Below are 10,557 nucleotides of genomic sequence, written 5' to 3'. Positions count from 1 at the left end.
GGTGCTACCATTCAGGGCTGGTCCTGAGGTTCTAGGGAAGGTGATGGAATAATGATTCCTTGTCTGAGTGTGCTGCGTATTAGCAGACACGATCTCACGTAACGCAATCACCAGTTCCATGCTGTTCCTGATCTGCGGGTGAGGCAGAGGCCTCAGAGGCGCCCAGCCGTGCAGACTGGAGGACTGACAAAGCCGGTGCTGGAGCTGGGGCCGCAGAGCACGAGCCTCGCCTCCACTGCTGGCGGGAGTGGGGGCATGATAGCTCGGCTTCCCGGAGGAGCAGTCCCTCCTACCCCGTCCTGCCCCCTGGATTCGAACCAGGGCCGCGGGGGCGGGGAAGCTCCCAGGCGCCTTGGGAGAGTGAAACGCCAGCGGGGAGGGGAAAAGGATGGGGCAGAACAGCCTATGCGGCCCCTTTAGGGTCATGAAGGCCCAGGAGGCTGACCTGCAGGTCATTGGTACTGACCTTGAGGGTGAGGCAGTGTATTCAGTAGACTTGCCAGTCCGTGTGTGTCAGCTTTGGGGCCGGAGACAGGAAGGATAGGGGTTTGGGGTCCAGGAGGAAGGCAAAGCTGATGCCTTGGTTAACGTGGCCCACAGGTAACCCTGTGGCTCAGGTGTGTGTGAACGAATGCATGCATGACCAAATGAATCTATATTCCACGGGAGAGGGGTGTGAGGTAGGAGTTCACTTCTACCAGAGGCCCTAAAGCCTTAACAAAGGTAAGGGAAGGCCTGCGTGGTGGCTCACGCCTGTAATCCTAGCACTCTGGGAGCCCGAGGCGGGAGGACGGCTCGAGGTCAGGAGTTCAGACCAGCCTGAGCAAGAGTGAGCCCACGTCTCTACTAAAAATAGAAAGAAATTAGCCAAACTACTAAAAATAGAAAAAATTCCCAGGCATGGTGGCGCATGCCTGTAGTCCCAGCTACTCCGGAGGCTGAGGCAGGAGGATCGCTTGAGCCCAGGAGTTTGAGGTTGCTGTGAGCTATCATGATGCCACTGCACTCTAGCCCGGGCAACAGAGTGAGACTCTGTCTCAAAAAAAAAAAAAAAAAAAAAGATAAGGGATGTCATCACTCTTAACTCTCTTATGGTTAAAACTAAAATTGCTAACCTGTAACAAAAGTGCAAAAGAAGTCCAATTAAGATCTGATTCCCCCTGATATAACGACATTCCCGCCCACATTTAAAACATATTACCCTTTTAATTTTCATTTCTTGGTACCCTGAATTGAGGGGTTCAAAACACAAGCTTAGAACTCCTTAGAGTAACAGAGAAGGCCCTAGCGGAGCTCGCAGCTAACAAACCGTGATAATCTTTTCCGTGCCTCAATTTGTCCGTGTGTGAAATGGGCGAGTTAACTGATGCACAGCTGGGTAAAGTCAGGTCCTTGTAAGGGGCTGAAAAACTGGTAATCTGACCCTAGGACCGCGGTGTTTGCTCTGGTCCTAAACTGCTGCGATGCTCGCCTCTGCAGTTTGTCAGGAGATGAGGTAGGGTTGCAGGTCTCCTGAAGTCGTCCCCTCCCCGCGGCCTGCCGGCCGCTGTCCCTGCCCCTCCTGTAGAGCCCAGGAGGCGGCGCCCGGGCCCCGCGGCCCTGCCCCTCCGCACCTCCCGGCCGCCGCCAAAGCCCGGCGCGCGGATCACGCGGGCCGGAGCCGCTCTGGGCATGCGCAGTGGCCCGGCAGGTGGGGCCGCCGCGGAACTCCAGGTCCGGCCCAGGGCAGGGGGCGGGGGCGAGAGGGAAGTGGGCGGGAGCCGGGGGCAGAGTGGCCAGAGTCGCTGGCGGCCGCGGGGTTCTGGGCTGGTGGGAGCCCACGCGGGCCGGGCCGGGATGAGCAATGGCATCGGTCAAGGTGGCCGTGAGGGTCCGGCCCATGAATCGCAGGTGAGTGGGGCCGCCCGCGCCCCGCCCCCTAGTCGCCCTCCAGCCCAGAGCAATCCGGTCTCCGGCTGCCCTCCCAGGCGGCCTGGACTTGAGTGTCACGGGCCAGCCGCTCGCCCGCCGGCCCCTGGCTGTGGCCTCCGAGGGGCCCTGGAGGACTTCGTGCTTTGATGTCCCATTTCTCGCTGCCACGGAGGGGGCCCTGGGGGTAAACAGTTCCCAAGGCCAAGGAGAAGATTGCTTTAAACTCTCCCCATCCATTAACTTGAGATTTGCTTGTTCCCCCTTTAAAAAGCATCCAGGGATCACTTCCATGAAGATGTAAAATAACTTGGGGGGAACACGGGAGTGGTGAAGGGGGCACCACGAGCTGTCAGGCGAGCCCCTCGTTTGTGCCACCTCAGAAGTTCTAACTGTTAACTGAGCTACTTTTTAATCTCTCAGTGACAGATGCTTTTGATTCCCTGATTGTGGACTCTAACTTCTAATCAGTAATTTAGCAGTTCTTAACTTCAGGTTAAAGGGTGGATGGGAAAACTTTGACGAAGTTTTGACTCCTAGAAAAAAGTCAAGGACACGTAACACGTGTTTGAAACATGCTGATGTGAAGAGAGGGGAAGAGCTGTAATCACAGATTTTTTTCTTGTGTATTTCTACAAAGTAATGCTGTTCAGAATGATTTGTCTTTTCATTCACTGAAAAATAGTCTGTGCTTCCTTTTCAATGACCTCTTTATAATCAGTTTAGAAAGATACTTTGCAAAAGTTACTTTTTAAATTGGTTTCACTTCAAAGAATGAAGTAAACCTAAATGGGATGTGTCCTTCAAGCGGATAGGAACAGTTCACACAAAGCTATTTGTTTTTAATTGACTTTGCAACCCAGTTGGTGGACATTTGACTTACCACCATGGCTTTTCTGCATTAGTCATGTCAACTTGTGGAGGTCAATGTTTGGTGGTTCTGAGAGCTGATTGAGGCATCAGAAGATCATAAAATCAAGTGATTTCCAGAACCTTGTGTGACTCATTTGAATCTGTTTTTTTTTCTGTTGGCAAATAGGGAATCATTACTCTGGTTTGTAACTATTGAAAATTAGTACTTTTGAACTGAGTGCTTTGTGTGATTTTCAGGTTATTTCTAAAGCTGTTTAGGGAAAGAGTTTAACTTTTTTGTGAGCACCAAGAGAATATTTATATTTCTGTGTACACTCAATCATGGAAGATAAACAGAGCCCAAAGTCATTTAGGTAATTTAAGAACATTTTTATTTATTGTGACTTTACATGTATATAGAAGTTCTTTTTCTTCTTTGGAATAATATGAGCACATATTAGAACACTGCATTGCGTAACTTTAGAAAGTGTTTGTTAAGCACCTACCAAATGCATAGCATTGTGCTGTGTGCCGTCTGGGGTACAAGGTGAATGAGGCCTGGCAAGTGTCTTCTGGGAGTCCGCTGTTTGGGCATGGAAGGATTATATACTGGCTTGATTGACTCTTGTAAAACACCAGGCCTGCTGGGTGGGGTACTTGGAGTTCAGTGCCTTGCTGGTGCAGGCCTGGAGCCAAGATACATCAAGGGACAGCAGGAAACAAGTCCAGAGGCCATGGGCTTTGAGGAGGTAGATTGATGTGATGTTTTGTGCTCTCAGCAGAGAACTCTAGTGGCACCATGATTAGAATAAGAGGTGGAAATGGGAAGGCAGGGTAGATATACTGAGACTGTTCACTGGCAGAATTGACAGGATTTGGGGGCTCAGTGGGTGGGTAGGAGGGAAAAGGGGGAAGAGTGTAGAGTCATTAACTGAGGTTTGATGCTTGAGGAGGTGAACAAGGTTTGAGAAGGTGGTGAAGTTGGGGCATTATCTCTTTGATATGTGGAGTTTCACAAGATGCAGTAAGTGTCGTGCGCTTGTTGACCTTGTTTGTCTCTCTGCTGGAGGTGTTAAGCAGACACTTGGAAATGTGGGTTGAGGTCTCAGGTGATTTGAGGATTGACATTTGGAAATCTTTTGCACATGGTCAGTAGTTTAAGAGTGTTAGGTGAGGTCAGGTGTGGTGGCTCATGCCTGTAATCCTAGCACTTTGGGAGGCTGAGGTGGGAGTTCGAGACTAGCCTGAGCAACATAGTGAGACCTCCATCTCTACCAAAAAAAAAAAAAAATTAACTGGGTGTGGTGGTGTGCACCTGTAGTCCCAGGTACTCAGGAGGCTGAGGCAGGAGGATCACTTGAGCCCAGGAGTTTGAGGTTGCAGTGAGCTATGATGCTGCCACTGCACTTTAGCCTGGGCAACAGAGCAAGACCTTATCTCAAAAAAATAAAACAAAAAGAATGTTAGGTGAGACATAAAGGGAGCCAGGGATTGGATTTTGGGATATGTCCCTCTTTAGGAAGCTAGGGAGAAGATTGGCTTGCAGCCTGTGGAGAACTGGCACAGCAAACTGTCATGGCAGAGAAGGCAGAAGAGTCTCCTGAAGGAGGTGGTGGTTGTGGGTCAGATGTCACCAAGGTGATGAAAGAAGATGAGGACCATGATCTTGGAGCCAGGGGTACTGGTAACCTTCCAAAGACCAGTTTCAAGGAGAGTCAATGATCCAGAAAGTTGTCGGTGAAGTAGAAAGAGATGCAAATGGCCAACCAAAAAATACTTGACCTAACTCGTAAGGAAAGACATGCAAATTATAATAATGATAAGAAATCTTTTTTTTTTTTTTACTTGTGAGATTGGCAAATATTAACTGAACATCAGTTTCTGGTGAAGGAGTGGTGGTGAGACAGACCCCTCTGTATTGGTCATGGAAACATAAAGGGCCAAAACTTCTGAAACATTCATACTGGGAAATTTGACAGTAGCTATCAAGATTAGAAATCTCTAAACCCTTTGATCTGTCAATTTTATTTTTAATTTTTCTAATTTCTAATTCTTATTATATGGATTATATTCCTACCTACCAAGATGTATGTGTAAAGATGTTTGTTGCATCATTGTTTGTAACAACAACAAAAAATCATAAATGACCTGAATATACAAAGGTGGAGAACTTGTTAAATTATGGCCTAAGTCATTTGGCAGAATGCTGTGCAGCACTTAGAAAGAGTGTGTTGATCTTAAAAGAGTTTCAAGGTTGGGGATTGAGAAAAGCAAGATATGTACACACATACACGCATAGTACAGTGGGTAGAGTTGTGTATGTGTTTAAAAATGTATATACGACGTACTCACACACATGGCTTTATCTGTTTGTAAGGATTCATAAGAAACCTAACAGCGGCGCCTCTAAAGAGGAGGACTGATGAAAGACTATTAGGCAAAGGTAGAAGGCTTTTCTTTTCCTATTTACTACTTGGATTCTTACCTTTCTCATTCATAGTTTTATAAATAATAATTAACTTGTTTATGTAATTTTAAAAAGTTACCTAAAGTCATTGGCACTGGAAAAAGTTTCAGTTGGTTGTCTGGAAGGATTAAGTTGTTCAAAATTTATGTAATGTTAATTTTTAGAGCAGAGGAGCTTTAGGCAAAGGGGAAGCAGCTAACAGACAAAAAAAAAAAAAAGGCCTAGAATGATTGCAAAATGAAGACTGCTGTTGCAGTCAGGATCTTAGGGATGGAAGGTGAGGTTGTGGGATATTGAGTTTGAGTTTCTGAGCTAGGAGTCTTGGCTGTAATCAGTCCTCGTTAGGAGCAGGAGTGCTTGAGTCAGGCAGAGATCTGGTGAGTTTGTTTGTACTGCCTTAGGGCTTTTGGTTCTGTGGCAGAAGTAGTCATGGCAAATGGGAAGGAGTGGTTATGTTGCAAAGGCAGAACATTAGCCACCCTTATTGAGAGTTTGCTCTGTGCCAGGTGCAAAATCTAAACTTTACAACACTCTCAACAGGCAGAGACTGTTACTGGTGTGCCATTTTACAGATTGGAACATAATGCCGTAGTCTTTTTGGGTTGCTACAAGAAAGTACCATAAACTTGGTGGCATACCCCTCTCAGGTGCAATCTAGTATCATGTCTGTCAAGTTCAGAAGAGAAAAAGGAGGTAACAGGGTGGGGAGGGACACTTGCTAGCTTCTGTAACAAATCTACGCCCATATTTTAGTGGCTTAGCACTGAAGATACCGAAGTATTGTATCATTTGCTAGTATAAGCAGACTGCTGTGTTTGGTTTCCAGTCAGCAGGTGGCTTTCCTTCCATCTTGCAGAGGCTTTGCTCTCTGGGGCCTCACTGTTCTCCCTGTGCAGCCAGTGGCAGGAAGTGAGAGGTGGAGGAGGCACAGCACGTAGCTGGCTGCTTTGGTGTGGAAGACACACATCACATTGGTGATGGTGGTTGAAAGTTCTATAAAGAAAATAAAGCACGGTAAAGGGTAGACAGTGTAGATAACAGTAGTCAGGGAAGGACTGTCTGTGTAGGTGATTCTGCTGAAAGAAGTAAGGTGATGAACTATGGGAATATCTAGAAAGAATGTTCTAGGCAGAAGTAACAGCAAGTACAAAGGCCCTGTGGCAGGAGCATGCCTAGAATGTTCAGTGGATACAAGAATGTCTGGGGGGCCTGAGTGCAGGCGAGTGGGGAAGTGTGGATCGTGTAGGGTCTGGTAAGCCATGGTAAGGTCTTAGGCTTTATGCTAAGTATGGGTAGGGCCAGTGGAGGGGTGAAAACATGGGGTCACCTGATCTGACTTATGTTGTCAAAAGGTCACTTGTGCTGCTGGTGGAGAATGGACTGACTCTAAGGGAGCAAGAATAGACGTGGAATGATTTGGGCAAGAGGCATGGATGTGTACGATCATGATCATTCGGTCAGCGAGCATTTACTGACCAGCTACAAAAGTACAGAGCATCATGTCAGGCACGGGGGACACAATGGGGCAAGGTCCCTGCCCTCAGGAAGCTGAGGCTAGCCAGCGAGTGATCAGTTGGTTCACGGCAGAAAGGCTGAGTGGAGGAGCAGGGGGAGAAGGCAGGAGCCATTCTGTTGAGGAGGCAGGTGTGATGCCATTTGCCTACGTGCTTACGGAACTGACTTGATGATCTTTGACTTGATCTTGGCTTGAATTCCTTTCTCTTTTGATTTTGAAGAATCAGAAGATTTTTGTGGTTGTTTATTTTTGTTTTTGCCATCTTCCTCCATTTTCCTTTTATTCTGCTCTGACTTTTGAGAGGCAGCTGTCACTAATCAGTACTGGACAAAGCTAATATGTTTTTCTGTACATCTTTCTTAGCCTCTGAAGCATGTTTGCAGTTGTTGATTTACTGTTCCCTGTTCATTCATTCATGCATTCATCTGTTCAGCAGACATTAAGTGCTTTCTGCTTGTGAGAAACTGCTTTTTTCTTGCATGAGCTTTTCCTTGGAGGATGGCCTTTGCACAGTGGCTTGATTAAATTAGTGAAGTTTCTTTGGGGATTTTACTGTCCTGTAATCCCAGACTTTTGCACCGCTCAGTGGGTGCAGGATGTGACAGAGGAATGGATGTGGAAAGGTAGGTAAATCAGATGGTGCTAAGGATGCATCCCAGCATTGCCACCTGTGTGGTTTTACAAATGGTACTTAGTCTTCTGATCTCATCCTCTCTCATCTGTACGGTGAGGATAATAATAGCTTATTGATAGGGTTATTTTGAGGGTTTAAGGAATTAATGGCTGTAAAGTGCTTACACAGGTAACTGTTATAATTGTGTCTTGTACCTAGGATTTTGCATGAATATTGTGGTGGTGTGGAGCAGAATCTTGTATAACTCAGTAATGTGTTAAGTGCTGAGTTCTGCTGTATAGATAATTAAGTAGGTGTTTGGAGAAAGGAAGGTAAGTGTGAGCCTAAGTCTACAAGCCAGGTGTTACGGGGGAAGTTGAGCTTTTGAGGTACTAATAGGCTTAGCTGGTGAAAAGCAGAAGCTTTCTTGTTGACCTTGTCATCTGTCCCAGCCATGGAGCCCTTTCCTTGGCCAGAGATGAACAAGAGCATGATCCGTTTTCTCAAGTAGCTCATTGGGAATAAGAGAAGTGAAGAAAGCCTCAAAAAATCTCTAGTTAACAATGTTGCATTCAGGCCGGGCGTGGTGGCTCACACCTGTAATCCTAGCACTCTGGGAGGCCAAGACCCGAGGATCGCTTGAGCTCAGGAGTTCAAGACCAGCCTGAGCAAGAGTGAGCCCCAATCTCTACTAAAAATAGAAAAAATTAGCTGGGTGTGGTGGCGTGTGCTTGTAGTCCCAGCTACTCGGGAGGTTGAGGCGGGAGGATCGCTTGAGCCCAGGAGTTTGAGGGTGCAGTGAGCTACCGTGACGTCAATACATTCTACCCAGGGTAACAGAGCAAGATTCTGTTTCAAAAAAAAAAAAAAAATTGCATCCAAGGCATGGCAGTGCGGGTGTGTGGGGATGGGGAGGCATTGGGTGGACCTCCTGAGGGCTGGAGAGCCATCCTAGGGGATACCGTAGCTGAGGGCAGGGCTCCTCTGCAGGACTAGTCGGCCAGGCAGACAAGGCCACCAATAACATTTTAGCACATTGACTGCCACACTAGAAAAAAGTGTTCTTCCTTGGGGCCATGGTGTTTTATTACGAAAATAGAATAAAAACTTTGAAAATAGAGCAATCCTTTCTAAGTTAATGAAAAATTTATGATTTTTGCTTATTTTCTGTGCTTGAGTTATATGCAATTAAATTGTCAATATTAATTATAGCAATAAGAACATCAACAAGTAAGATTTTCATGAACCAACTGCAGTTACATACGCTTTACGAAGCCCCAGGCTCAAAACTAGCTTGAGTTGAATACAACGCACATGGCAGTTAAGGTGTTAAGCAGAAAGGGTACAGAGGCCCCAGACTCTGGAGTGTGATTAGGTAGCTGCAGAGTATCATGAAATGACTGGAACTGCAGATGGGAGGTGAGAGTGGGGGCTGGAGAGGTGGGAGATCCAGATTGTGGGGTGCTTGTTTGACCAGTTGTGCTCTTTGGATCTTATTATTTAGTTTCTTCCTATCCATTCTTCTAAAAATGATTTAACTTTCAGCTGATTCTGTAGGTGATGGGCACTGTTTTATAAATGGGTATAACACGATGAACTTTGTATATTAGTAATCCAGGGAGTGAGACTGCCAACGACCAGACCTGTTTGGGAGACTGATGGTGTGAGACTGGACAAAGTGAGGCCAGAACTGGTGCTTTGCAGTTGGAGTGGATCCACTCGCCCACTCAGCTACCCACCAAGCCATCCACTCACCCAGCTAGCCAGTCATCTATCCACCATTCACCCACTCTCCCCTGAACCCACCCACCTACCCATGCAACCACCTAACCATCCACCTGTCCAACCACCCAAACCCCATCAGTCACCTACCCACCAGACCCACCAGCCGTCTGTCCATCATTTAGTAAGCTCTCTTCTGTCCTAGGCTGTGTGCCGGATGCTTGGGATACCATGGTAAGCAAGGCCAGCCACATTCCAGCCCTTCTGGACATTACAGTCTAGTTGTAGAGACAGACATGAAAATCCCACAAATGGGTCTGCATTTAGAGGCTAAGGGAAGTGCTCTAGAAGAAAGGAAAAAGCTTCTGTAAGAGCCTCTAACCAGAGGGGTCTCGGAAAACTGCCTGGAGGAAGGGACCTCTAAGCTAACTCATGAAGGACTGAAGAAGTAATTAAGAGGTAGAGTTCGTGGTGACTGGCAAGATGGAGCTGGGGGAGGAGAAAGGGGTGACAACTCTGGGTGATGATGGGGGTGGGCTGGGTGACATGGTCTTTGGCCAGTTTCTAAACAATGCTGAATGTGTTATTCACTATGCTAAAACATGCTGGAGAGAGCTGTGTGAGAGGTTGGTGTGGACTCACCGGTGGGTTCTGAGGGTCCTAACTCTTTCTCATGTGATCGTTCCCCCAAATCTGTTTCTTTTCCTTCTTAGTCAAAAGAGAATGAACTTCCCCGGGGACCTCTTCTTCCCACCTCTTGTCCATAATATATCAAAACCTAGACCTCAGTGTATTGCTAGGAAGAGGTTCCATCCATCCATCATTATCATTGATCATTGATTATCGATTGCTTGGTTGGTTGATTCATCACTCATGAGGTATTTAAAGATTGCTGGGTGTGTGCCAGGCCTTGTTCTAGACTAGCAGTTCTCAAAGTGTGTTGTGAGACCCCCTTCAACTCTTAAAAAATTATTGAGCACCAAAGAGCTTTTAATTTTTGCCACATGAGAAATTAAAATCTATATTTTAACCCATACTTACTGTATTAGAAATTAAAATAGAAACTTTTAACACACAGGGCTCCATAAGCACATGTTCCCTTAGCCATCAGACAGGTGAGCATGAAAAAGGCAAATGGTGCCCTGGTGTCGTTGTGAAAATAGTTTTAACTTTGCAGAGCCTCCCAAAACCTTTGAAAACCACTGAGCGGCGTGTTGGAGACACGTGGTGTCTGAGCTCAGCGGAGTCCTTGCCTTGGTACGAGGCCCTGTGGTGCTGTTGGCAGCCTGAGGGGGTCTCACTGAGACTTGGGGCATCAGGGAAGGTGCTTGGAGGGAGAGAAGTCTCATCCAGGACCTGAAGTGGGGACAAACCTGGAAGGCCAGGTGTAGTGGTGGAGAGAGCGGCGTGTGTGTGTGTGTGTGTGTGTGTGTGTGTGTGTGTGTGTGTGTGTGTGTGTGTGTGTGTGTGTGTGTATGC

The 10,557-nt window shown here is 46.9% G+C and overlaps 1 protein-coding gene across 9 annotated transcripts in view; it reads left to right on the top strand.

Annotated features, from left to right (window-relative positions):
* Positions 1–1,671: 1,671 nt before the first annotated feature.
* The window catches only part of KIF16B (kinesin family member 16B), a 238,543-nt gene continuing 229,657 nt past the window's right edge, over positions 1,672–10,557 (top strand). For 7 of the 9 annotated variants that reach the window (XM_045528143.1, XM_045528140.1, XM_045528142.1 and 4 more), the window contains exon 1: positions 1,781–1,890. In XM_045528143.1, the coding sequence (XP_045384099.1) occupies positions 1,844–1,890 (47 nt within the window). In that variant the 5' untranslated portion in view covers positions 1,781–1,843. Of the gene's footprint in view, positions 1,891–10,557 lie in introns of all 9 variants that reach the window. The other 2 variants (XM_045528135.1, XM_045528133.1) reach the window with 2 other exon arrangements.

The sequence above is a fragment of the Lemur catta genome, chromosome 17, assembly GCF_020740605.2.
Source record: "Lemur catta isolate mLemCat1 chromosome 17, mLemCat1.pri, whole genome shotgun sequence".
NCBI classification, from domain to species: domain Eukaryota; kingdom Metazoa; phylum Chordata; class Mammalia; order Primates; family Lemuridae; genus Lemur; species Lemur catta.
Note: the sequence above shows the minus strand (reverse complement) of the source record. Positions and strands in the feature narration are given on the sequence as shown.